The sequence below is a fragment of the Coregonus clupeaformis genome, unplaced genomic scaffold, assembly GCF_020615455.1.
Source record: "Coregonus clupeaformis isolate EN_2021a unplaced genomic scaffold, ASM2061545v1 scaf0102, whole genome shotgun sequence".
NCBI classification, from domain to species: Eukaryota; Metazoa; Chordata; class Actinopteri; order Salmoniformes; family Salmonidae; genus Coregonus; species Coregonus clupeaformis.
In genome coordinates this window covers 25,215-37,724 of record NW_025533557.1, presented here as the reverse complement: position 1 = coordinate 37,724, position 12,510 = coordinate 25,215, and the positions used below count along the sequence as shown (strand labels likewise).

General features: G+C 42.0%; 1 protein-coding gene across 1 annotated transcript; it reads left to right on the top strand.

Moving 5' to 3' along the window:
- Positions 1–5,383: 5,383 nt before the first annotated feature.
- Positions 5,384–12,109, top strand: LOC121581268 (ras-related protein Rab-8A). Its single transcript, XM_041896777.2, has 7 exons — positions 5,384–5,553; positions 6,851–6,911; positions 7,104–7,164; positions 7,268–7,345; positions 7,666–7,755; positions 8,968–9,084; positions 9,237–12,109. Exons 1-7 carry the CDS (start codon positions 5,430–5,432, stop codon positions 9,324–9,326), a joined length of 621 nt encoding a protein of 206 aa, XP_041752711.2. The 5' UTR covers positions 5,384–5,429; the 3' UTR covers positions 9,327–12,109.
- Positions 12,110–12,510: the final 401 nt, after the last annotated feature.

The following is a 12,510-nucleotide window of genomic DNA, read 5'->3' as shown; positions in this document are numbered from 1 at the left end:
CCCAGTCATGTTCATATAATCTCAGACATAAATTACTGCAGTTTACGGCCATCCATAGAATGTACTATATGACATCGGGTGCTGTAGGTGTCCTGGAGGGCAGGTAGTTTGCCCCCGGTGATGTATTGTGCAGACCGCACCACCATCTGGAGAGCCCTGCGGTTGTGGGCGGTGCAGTTGCCGTACCAGGCGGTGATACAGCCCGACAGGATAATCTCAATTGTGCATCTGTAAAAGTTTGTGAGGGTTTTAGGTGACAGGCCAAATTTCTTCAGCCTCCTGAGGTTGAAGAGTTGTGTCTGTGTGGGTGGACCATTTCAGTTTGTCAGTGATATGGGCAGTCTGAGATATGGCTTTTTCTTTGCAACTCTGCCTAGAAGGTCAGCATCCCGGAGTCGCCTCTTCACTGTTGATGTTGAGACTGGTGTTTTGCGGGAACTATTTAATGAAGCTGCCAGTTGAGGACCTGTGAGGCGTCTGTTTCTCAAACTAGACCTTCTAATGTATTTGTCTTCTTGCTCAGTTGTGCACAGGGACCTCCCACTCCTCTTTCTATTCTGGTTAGCGCCAGTTTGCGCTGTTCTGTGAAGGGAGTGGTACACAGCGTTGTACGAGATCTTCAGTTTCTTGGCAATTTCTCACATGGAATAGCCTTCATTTCTCAGAACAAGAATAGACTGACGAGTTTCAGAAGAAAGTTCTTTGTTTCTGGCCATTTTGAGCCTGTAATCGAACCCACAATTGCTGATGCTCCAGATACTCAACTAGTCTCAAGAAGGCCAGTTTTATTGCTTCTTTAATCAGCACAACAATTTTCAACTGTGCTAACATAATTGCAAAAGGGTTTTCTAATGATCAATTAGCCTTTTAAAATGATAAACTTGGATTAGCAAACACAACGTGCCATTGGAACACAGAACTGATGGTTGCTGATAATGGGCCTCTGTAAGCCTGTGTAGATATTCCATAAAAATTCAGCCGTTTCCAGCTTCAATAGCCATTTACAACATGAACAATGTCTACACTGTATTTCTGATCAATTTGATGTTATTTTAATGGACATAAAAATTGCTTTTCTTTCGAAAACAAGTACATTTCTAAGTGACCCCAAACGTTTGAACATTAGTGTATATTTGAGGTGTATGTGTTTTTTTGTTTTGTTATTTGTTTCCAAACCTTTCCTTTGGGAATTAAAAAAATTGTGTTTGGAGAGAGTTGAGTTATTGAGTAGACTGGTGTGGGTCGGGCGTGGAGGCGGCTCGGGATGGCTGGTCGGTCTGGCGGAAATTTTATATAGAGGATGTCTTAATGAAGACAATCAAAAGTATTTGTATTTCTTCAGGAGTTGTTCATTTGTTAGGCTATTGGTTAAAGGTGCAACACAATATGTATTATTAAATTACCTTTGATCTAGTTCCGTCTTATTAATCACTTAAACATATTTAATAATTACTCTTACCAAGTTTGATGACTGTGGGCATTTTTATTTACTTTTTGTTCTGGTCCTCTGTAGCTCAACTGGTAGAGCATGGCGCTTGTAACGCCAAGGTAGTGGTTTCGATCCCCGGGACCACCCATACACAAAAATGTATGCACGCATGACTGTAAGTCGCTTTGGATAAAAGCGTCAGCTAAATGGCATAGTATTTATTATTATAAAGAGAGACGGCATATTGGATTGTGTAAAAATGCAGGAAATGAGCTTTAGATGGCCAAAAACAATCTGGGGGAGGACCCCCAGACCCCCCCACTTCTAAAACTAAAGTGCCGCGATTGGATTTAATTTGATGGGCCACTCTATAAGGGCCGCCAAATGAGCACTGATGGTCCTCTGGGTGTAAACTCTGTGGATTTGGAAACTAGAAGTGCTCCTGAGTAGAATGGACCCCCCCCCCCCTTTACTGCGACACATGTACAGATAATTTTGTACAGTGCAATAAATTATAGGAATACACAAAAATATATAATTGTTGACCATTTAGGCTTGAAAAAATAAAGTAAAAAATGACCAAATATCTTATAGAAATACTTAAAAATATTATTTGTATGATAACTAGTATAAAATAGATAATTGTGAACATTTTCCATATTTTTCACCCTAATTATTCATTTACAAAGAATACAGGACAGACTTTTATTCTGAAAGATTCCAAAAATCTGTGACCCTGGGAATCACGATCCAGAGTTCCCTGAGTGCCCTGTTAGGGTGAAGGAGTTCGAAGTAGGAAGGATCAGGGCTGTCGAGAAGGTCTCCTATGCAGAGGCAGTGAAAATTGTTGAAGCAGCGAGTAAAGATGATGAAGCTATGGCAGTGGATGCCCCACAGTCTGTGGATGTCGGTCAGTTGAGAGAATCGTGAAAAAGAGCCTGTGTAGGGATCTGAGTACATTTGACTAAGTGAAGGAGTACATTGACCTTTGTTTTTTTGGGAATAATATGAGTGTTTTTTATTTATTTTTATATATAGATACAGTACCAGTCAAATGTTTGGACACACCTACTCATTCTAGGGTTTTTCTTTATTTTTACTATTTTCTACATTGTAGAATAATAGTGAAGACATCAAAACTATGAAATTACACATACTAAATATATTTTAGATTTTAGATTCTTCAAAGTAGCCACCCTTTGCCTTGATGACAGCTTTGCACACTCTTGGCATTCTCTCAACCAGCTTCACCTGGAATGCTTTTCCAACAGTCTTGAAGGTGTTCCTACATATGCCGAGCACTTGTTGGCTCCCTTTCCTTCACTCTGCGGTCCAACTCATCCCAAACCATCTCAATTGGGTTGAGGTCGGGTGATTGTGGAGGCCAGTTTATTTTACAATTACATTTACATTTACATCATTTAGCAGACGCTCTTATCCAGAGCGACTTACAAATTGGTGCATTCACCTTATAGCCAGTGGGATAACCACTTTACAATATGTTTTTTTTCTTTCTTTGGGGTGGGGTAAGGGGGGGGTAGAAGGATTACTTTATCCTATCCCAGGTATTCCTTAAAGAGGTGGGGTTTCAAGTGTCTCCGGAAGGTGGTGAGTGACTCCGCTGTCCTGGCGTCGTGAGGGAGCTTGTTCCACCATTGGGGTGCCAGAGCAGCGAACAGTCCCGACTGGGCTGAGCAGGAACTGCGCTTCCGCAGAGGTAGGGGGGCCAGCAGGCCAGAGGTGGATGAACGCAATGCCCTCGTTTGGGTGTAGGGACTGATCAGAGCCTGAAGGTACAGAGGTGCCGTTCCCCTCACAGCTCCATAGGCAAGCACCATGGTCTTGTAGCAGATGCGAGCTTCAACTGGAAGCCAGTGGAGTGTGCGGAGGAGCGGGGGTGACGTGAGAGAACTTGGGAAGGTTGAACACCAGACAGGCTGCGGCATTCTGGATGAGTTGTAGGGGTTTAATGGCACAGGCAGGGAGCCCAGCCAACAGCGAGTTGCAGTAATCCAGACGGGAGATGACAAGTGCCTGGATTAGGACCTGTGCCGCTTCCTGTGTAAGGCAGGGTAGTACTCTCCGAATGTTGTAGAGCATGAACCTACAGGATCGGGTCACCACCTTGATGTTAGCGGAGAACGAAAGGGTGTTGTCCAGGGTCACGCCAAGGCTCTTCGCACTCTGGGAGGAGGACACAACGGAGTTGTCAACCGTGATGGTGAGATCATGGAACGGGCAGTCCTTCCCCGGGAGGAAGAGCAGCTCCGTCTTGCCGAGGTTCAGCTTGAGGTGGTGATCCGTCATCCACACTGATATGTCTGCCAGACATGCAAAGATGCGATTCGCCACCTGGTTATCAGAAGGGGGAAAGGAGAAGATTAGTTGTGTGTCGTCTGTGTAGCAATGATAGGAGAGGCCATGTGAGGATATGACAGAGCCAAGTGACTTGGTGTATAGCGAGAATAGGAGAGGGCCTAGAACTGAGCCCTGGGGGACACCAGTGGTGAGAGCACGTGGTGCGGAGACAGATTCTCGCCATGCCACTTGGTAGGAGCGACCGGTCAGGTAGGACGCAATCCAAGAGTGAGCCGCGCCGGAGATGCCCAACTCGGAGAGGGTGGAGAGGAGGATCTGATGCAGCACTCCATTACTCTCCTTCATGGTCAAATAGCCCTTACACAGCCTGGAGGTGTGTTGGGTCATTGTCCTGTTGAAAAACAAATCATAGTCCCACTAAGCGCAAACCAGATGGGATGGCGTATCGCTGCAGAATGCTGTGGTAGCCATGCTGGTTAAGTGTGCCTTGAATTCTAAATACATTTATCACACCTCTTCCTGCATGCTTCACGGTGGGAACCACACATGCGGAGATCATCCGTCCACCTACTCTACGTCTCACAAAGACACGGCGGTTGAAACCAAAAATCTCACATTTTGACTCAACAGACCAAAGGGCATATTTCCATCGGTCTATTATCCATTGCTCATTGTTCTTGGCCCAAGCAAGTCTCTTCTTCTTATCGGTGTCCTTTAGGAGTGGTTTCTTTGCAGCAATTCGACTATGAAGGCCTGATTCACACAGTCTCCTCTGAACAGTTGATGTTGAGATGTGTCTGTTACTTGAACTCTGTGAAGCATTTATTTGGGCTGCAATTTCTGAGGCTGGTAACTCTAATGAACTTATCCTCTGCAGCAGAGGAGACTCTGGGTCTTCCTTTCCTGTGGCGGTCCTCATGAGAGCCAGTTTTATCATATCTCTTGATGGTTTTTGCGACTGCACTTGAAGAAACTTTCAAAGTTCTTGACATTTTCCGGATTCACTGACCTTCATGTCTTAAATAATGATGGACTGTCATTTCTCTTTGCTTATTTGAGCTGTTCTTGCCATAATATGGACTTGGTCTTTTACCAAATAGGGCTATCATCTGTATACCAACCCTACCTTGTCACAACACAACTAATTGGCTCAAACTCATTAAGAAGGAAAGATATTCCACAAATTAACTTTTAACAAGGCACACCTGTTAATTGAAATGCATTCCAGGTGACTACTTCATGAAGCAGGTTGAGAGAATGCCAAGAGTGTGCAAAGCTGTCATCAAGGCAAAGGATGGCTACTTTGAAGAATCTCAAATCTCAAATATATTTTGATTTGTTTAACACTTTTTTGGTTACTACATGATTCCATATGTGTTATTTCATAGTTTTGACATCTTCACTATTATTCTACAATGTAGAAAATAGTGAAAATAAAGAAAAACCCTTGAATGTGTAGATGTGTCCAAACTTTTGACTGGTACTGTATGTATTTATTTTTTATCAAATAAAAATACATCGTTAAAGTATCTGCTTTCACCTCACCCAGTAGGTGGCGCCAACACACTTCTTTGGATGTAATCCGCCAATAAAACCTTAAGAAGAAGAAGAATCTGTGACCCGGATGTACTTAGTTATCCTTGCCTGCTTCACAGCGGTCGGGATTTCCTCAATATCAAGGATGGCGAAGACATACGATTATTTGTTTAAATTACTGTTAATCGGAGATTCTGGTGTCGGGAAGACATGCGTGTTGTTCAGGTTCTCAGAGGATGCCTTTAACTCCACATTCATCTCCACCATAGGTAGGTGTGACTTTGGTTAGCCACACAATGCCATGTTTACAAAACCTCTGTCAGTACCGCAGAAAGCAGCTAGTTTATAATAATATGCCATTTAGCAGACGCTTTTATCCAAAGCGATTTACAGTCATGAGTGCATACATTTTTGTGTATGGGTGGTCCTGGGGATCGAACCCACTACCTTGGCGTTACAAGCGCCGTGCTCTACCAGCTGAGCTGCAGAGGACCCGTTTATTGTCCTATGATTATTGAGCAACGGACTACATAAAGTTAGTTAGCTAACTGATTATCTACAATCACACTGAATCAAGTGTAAAGTTACAATGGCATTGACGTTGTTAGCTGTAGTGCATAGCTATATCTACTCAACATTTTAACTAGCTAGCTATAAAGCTAATGCTAGCTAACGTTAAGTAGAGACTTTAGATTGCTAGCCTGTTTTTCAACTTTCTGAACTTTCTGTAGTTTACTAGCTAATAGTTAGCCCTACTATCTAACATAAGCTACCTCTAAATGAGCTAGCTAAATCCAAACTATCAAGTGCTATCTACTGGCCAAATATATTTATAACTAACCCAAGATAGTTCATCTGTGTCGTTTACAGTGGGAGCAAATGAATCATATTGGGCAGAACAAGCAAGGAGATGGGCAGAGCCAGGCATGAGCTAGCGAGATCCTATTGGCGCGTTGTATTTGAATATGTCTGCGTTAGAGAGCTTCCTCTGTGAAGTGGGCGTGTGCACAACAACGCAATGTTTCTACTTTGACTAAGCGTCAAGTCTATACAAGTTAGTGCACTGTGTTCGTAACAGATTCTAGTTTTGGGAACAGAAAAATGTATTAAGATCAGATGAGAAAATGTGCAGAATGTCGCCACAGTTTCACCTAGTTCCATCCTCTCCCACTACCCGCGGCTGGACTTCCTCTCACTACCATATTTAGTGGTGACAACGTTCGAAATTGATATTTCAGGTTATAGCCCCTGCGACGTGTCTGGGTAGCGGTATGTTCATAACTGTACAGCAATGTAGCTAAATCGCTTTTAGCCTGGCAGCTAGTTAGCAATGGGAAAGGTAAAAAACATAATTCATGGCATATTATTCAGCTAGTTAACAGTTTGGCTAGCTTACCCTGGATGCTGTTGATGCCACATATCATAAACATTCACCCTTTACCTTTTTATTGTATAGGAAGTTGTAGATAGAGCTACTGTATGCTACTAGAGATTAGTCATACTATTGTGTTTAATGGCTAGGTATCTAATTTCATATTCCCTGTCCCTCTTATTCTTCTCCCGTAGGCATTGACTTTAAGATTAGAACAATAGAACTAGATGGCAAGAAGATTAAGTTACAGATATGGTAAGTTGTGTCCTTTTCATGCACTTTTCCATGAGCATCAAGACTGCTTTCATACAGAGAGTAGAAGGGGTAGGCCTAGGCTACACCCCAAAGCATTTTGCCTTGCAGTTATAGCTAGGTAACTATCCTGGAGGATATTAATAATGTCCATGTAATTCAGCTGATTGTTGTCCTCCCATGTGTCTTTTGCAGGGACACAGCAGGACAGGAGCGTTTTAGAACAATCACGACAGCATACTACAGAGGAGCAATGGTGGGTAAACACAACTTCTTCCTCGAGGCATTGACTCAACATTGAGGATTTGACTTCCGGTTTTCCATCCTCTGACGTTTCATTGTCTCACATCTCTCTGCAGGGTATCATGCTAGTCTACGACATCACCAACGAAAAGTCCTTCGACAACATCAAGAACTGGATACGGAACATAGAGGAGGTATGTTTGCTTAAATTTCTATTTTATTATGTTATATTCTTAACACGACCCACATACTGACTGGCTAGTAGTTCTCTCGTAGCTCCCCTGTAGCTCAGTTGGTAGAGCATGGCGCTTGCAACGCCAGGGTTGTGGGTTCGTTTCCCACGGGGGGCCAGTATGAAAATGTATGCACTCACTAACTGTAAGTCGCTCTGGATAAGAGTGTCTGCTAAATGACTAAAATGTAAAATGTAAATGTTTAATCTGTCAAAGCCAACAATATGTAGTATTTGTTTGTATCATAGTATTAAACCACTCTTATCTTATCTTCTCCGTAGCATGCATCGGCTGATGTTGAGAAGATGGTTCTTGGTAACAAATGTGACATCAACGACAAACGGCAGGTGTCCAAAGAAAGGGGAGAGAAGGTAAGTTCTGCTGCAATCATGTAATGAATCACAAGCCGAATGTCATTTTTGGTGAGTTTGGACATTTACAAGCAAATGTGAATGAGAGACATTGTGCAAATGAACAAAGTTTTGACGCATGCTTGTCTGAAGGAAGAACAGTACTGGCTCTGGTGCAGCATGTGCACACGCTGTGTCTTGTCTGTCTGGAGTGGCTAGGGCAACAGGCCTGCCTCTTCTGCTCAGTGAAGAGGGGGGAGGACCAGACGGGCCGAGAATGGAGAGGAGAAGAAACACAAAGAAATCAAGATAGCAGTGGCAGCTGTACAGATAACTCATCCAAAGGGCTTTGACTTCTCAAACACGGCAGAAAGATAACACTATATGATGCCCGGTCTCCTTATTAATTCAGCCACTTACTTAGATAACGCAACTAAGTTTAACTTGCTAGTTAACACAGAATTCTGTGTTTTTCACGCATAAAAAAAAGTGAACGCATAAGGAATATCTGGCTGCGTTTTGTAAATGCAGATCTAAAATGCTTCATATTGTAATTTCTGCTCGGCATCAGACACATTTTTTGCTTCAGTTGCACTTCTCCGCTCGGATGAGAATTCACAAACGGCATTCTATCAGCAGACCATGCTCTGACTGATGTGTATCTACTTTTCTTTCGGTACTTTTCTAGGTGTATCCTACTTTTCTCCTGTAAAATGCAAGATGAACTTTAAGCAAAACATTAGGAAATGTAGCTGGCTACATCTATGGAAAACAGAACTATGATGGTCATTCATTGTTTTTGCAAAAATACCTTGCTTTTTCATTCTAAGCTCATTTATTTGTGTGGCTGCCAGCAAAATAGCGTTGCACTTCTGTTGTCATCTGATGAAAATTAAGCTATTTTCTGCCGAATGTGTTGCACTAATGTATTTTCTGTGAAGTAACTATAATTGCACGCCCCTGATCACTCTAAAAACACCGACTTTCAATATAAAACGCGACCCCTGTCAATTCACAGCTGGACTCACCTGCTCCTATTTTATTTTTTTTACAAAACAAAGGCTACGGTTTCAGAAAGCATCAGATATAGCAAAAACGATGGATAGAGGAATTATCCCCCCACAACTTTCCGCAGCACGGAAGTGCGGCCCTCCAGACTTCGGTGAAGACCAGGCAAAATAAATTCAGAGGTCCCTGATGTAGAGTCAAAGCATTACTCCCCTCTTTTCTCAGCTGGCGTTAGAGTATGGTATCAAGTTCATGGAGACCAGTGCAAAGGCCAATATCAATGTGGAAAACGTGTTTTTGACGCTTGCCAGAGACATCAAATCAAAGATGGACACAAAATTAGTAAGTTCAACCTCCCTTTTCTCCTACCTTTTCTGTATGAACAATACATTATAGTTCAATAATGACTTAGGTTTGAAGAAGGAACTTTAAGAATGTCCAAAAATTAAATGCTGGACATATATTTAAAAATAAACTGTGTGTCTTTGTTCCAGGAGGGCAACAGTCCCCAGGGGAGCAGCCACGGCGTAAAGATCTCAGAGCCCCAGAAGAAGATCAGCTTCTTCCCCTGTGCCCTACTGTGAGGACCTGACCAAGGTTACATCCCAAATGGCACCCTATTCCCTATATAGTGCAATACTTTTGACCATTGCCTATAGGGCTCTGGTCAAAAGTAGTGCGCTGTTGGGATGTACACCCAAGGCCTTGCCTGCCCAGCCCTGGATGGGACAAGCTAGGGTGCTGGCTGGCTGGCTGGACACAACTGGACTGTGCTTGCTCCCAGCACCCCCTCACCTTCTACCTATTTTCTTCAGCCAGTCCCAATTCGCTCCCTACCTCTTTCCCTTGGACCTAACCCTTAGATGTTTTATGCATCTAAAGTGTTTGGATAGGTATAAGCAGTTTAGTGGTGGAGCTTCCACCATATTGTTTACACCTTACAGATCTGTGAACATCGAAGACTTAGGACCAATGGGAATTGGTAGGGAGAGAATTGGGAATTGCCCCTCTCTCTCCTCCTCCTCCCTGTCCTCCTCTCCCAACGTCATGCCCGAGGGTAGGTGGAGGACTCCACGTCTCCCATCCATGACGTCCCCATGATACCTGGTGATGCTGCAGTTCTTCCAGCTAGCTCACCAAGCTCCTGTTTCTCTCTCCACGAGTCAGACAGGCTGATCAACCGATGAAGACGCCACTCGTTTTTCGAAACATTGTCCAAATGTCATTTCACACAAAAGATGGGCTCTTCCTTCCTTCTGTTTCACATTAGTCTCTCTACGTATAACATTTTACATTTTTCACACTCACCCACCTGGATGCACAACTGCCAAAGTTGGTGCCCCACTTACTTCCCTGTTAGAGTAGCTTGAATAACCTCAGAGGTTTGGGATTGGGAACATGATGATGTGGATGTTTAGATAATATTTTCTAATAGTCCTCAACTCCCTAGCCATATTGTTAACACAATCTGGAGGCTGATAGGCTTTTTTTGGTTTGATGAAACAGAGTTGTTAAATGAATGATGATATATGCCTTGAAGATGCACAATCTTTCAGGAAAGAGTGATCACTAAATCATTTGAATATTCAGACTAAAAGAAAAAGAAACAATTTGTTCCATTTGCATTCTATTCTGTTCCGTTTAAGACAATAATGTAATGCTACAGTGCTCTAAACAAGAGATGCTTGAATTGCAACAAGCCTCTTTCTCTGAATGATGTTCTTGTGCTGTAGCTATTCAACTGTTGTTTGACTTGTTTACTGCCAGTCCCTGGTCTTTTCTCTTCAGGCTTGAGAACCTTCACACACGAATGTCCTTGAAGGTTTACCTCTTAAGACGAGGCCTGGGGCTACATTCCAGCTCTACAGTGTTATTTTCTTCTCTAGAACATTCTTGTGTAAAATCTGTTGAAATGTAATCTAGTACAGAGTTGTCACTTAGCTAACCAGAGAGTAGGGCACTACATAGCGATTAGGCTATATGACGTCTCTGAACAGGGGTGTGTATCTGTTTGTCTGCTAGTACCAACAGCAATGTTACAGTGTGGACAGACAAACAAACCCGTTCCGATCCAATCCATTCCTTGCACTTTACCAGTAACCTGTGTGTAGTCTGTGCCAAGTGATTATTTCGCAATACAAGACAAGCATTTTATTTCGGTTTAATTTAATGGCATTTCTGATCTATTTTATTGGATCATGGTAATGGGTGGTAGATACTTTGGGCATACCTTAGATAATATTTGAATTGTATTAGACAATTATTATACCTTTTTTTAAATGGCTTCCTATCCTTTTCTACTTTTAATTTGTGTTCTACGGTTCAGGGCCTGTGTTCACAAATGTCTCAGAATATGAATGCTGATCTAGGATCAGGTACTCCCTCTTATTCGCTATGATTTAAAAGGCAAAACTGATCCTAGAATATCATTCCTACTCTGATACACTTGATACATACGGGCCCTGATATCAGTAAGTAAAGAAGTCCTACATTTTCATGGTGGTTCCTACAGAAATGTGTTATGGTATGGTGTTTACAGTTTTAGTTGTATGCTACTGTCCTGACAAATTTGAGTATACTCTATATGTGATGATCTCTTGGCTTATGAAGTCAAGTTAAAACCAGTCAACGTCACCAAGTTCTTGTTTGTTGTGGTATGTCCTCTGTTTTGTGTTCATGTTTGTCATTTCGGTCAGTACCTTGTTTGACAGCTAGGTGGCACCATATCACCAGCTGACGCTGTTACAACATGGACACATTGCTGTTATAACAGCAAGAAAATGTCCTTAGTATGCACTGAAAGTTCCATTGAAAAGCTGTGTAATGTTTTGGAAATGGAAGAAAAAAGTGCATATGTATTATGTAAACATTTTGTTTGTTGATCTATACCATCGAGTCCTCTTTACCTCAGACTTCCCAGTTTGCCTCTTCCTGTTCTTTTACATGTCTATGTTTTGAAGAGAAAAAAAGAGAGCCTGAGTGCCAGTCTGTTTGTGCTATCATGCCAACTCTATGTTTAGCTTGACAATGATAGCAGAGAAGTTGGCATGGGCACAAACAGATCTGGGTCCACGGTATAAAAAAAGATAATAGAACATGCACAACATTGAAATGGGGTCCTTTTATCCTAGCCTGCACCTTTTCTATATTTACTGCTGTACTGGGACCTAATATTGCACCCTCCTCTAAACCACATGTCTTAATAATAACTAATACTCAGTCTCTTCCAGTTTGGAGCTATTGTCATTGTCAAGCCATTGCAAATGTTTGACATGACAATTCCAAAAGGAGTTGGCAAGAGAGCAGAAACAGACTGTCAACCAGCTTAGTTTGAAGCTATGCATTATGACATTTGGACCTCTCCATTTTTGTGTGATTTTGTTATTTTGAGAGTTCTATATCTGTGAAATGGTTGCCCCACATACAGTACCAGTCAAATGTTTGGACACACCTACTCATTCAAGGGTTTTTCTTTATTTTTACAATTTTCTACATTGTAGAATAATAGTGAAGACATCAAAACTATGAAATAACACATATGGAATCATGTAGTAACCAAAAAAGTGTTAAACAAATCAAAATATATTTCAGATACATCAAAGTAGCCACCCTTTGCCTTGATGACAGCTTTGCACACTCTTGGCATTTTTTTTATGAGCACATTTTCATTCCATGTTGATTGCAAGGTACACCGGGAGAATCAAATAACAAGTTACATTTAGAAAGAAAAACTGTTGTAAATATATCTACTTGAATTTGACTGTACTT

Coding starts and splice junctions, on each gene's coding strand:
- LOC121581268 (XM_041896777.2), top strand. CDS start 5,430: ATGGCGAAGACATACGATTATTTGTTTAAATTACTGTTAATCGGAGAT. Junction 6,912..7,103: donor AAGATTAAGTTACAGATATG/GTAAGTTGTGTC, acceptor TGTCTTTTGCAG/GGACACAGCAGGACAGGAGC. Junction 7,346..7,665: donor GGATACGGAACATAGAGGAG/GTATGTTTGCTT, acceptor TCTTCTCCGTAG/CATGCATCGGCTGATGTTGA.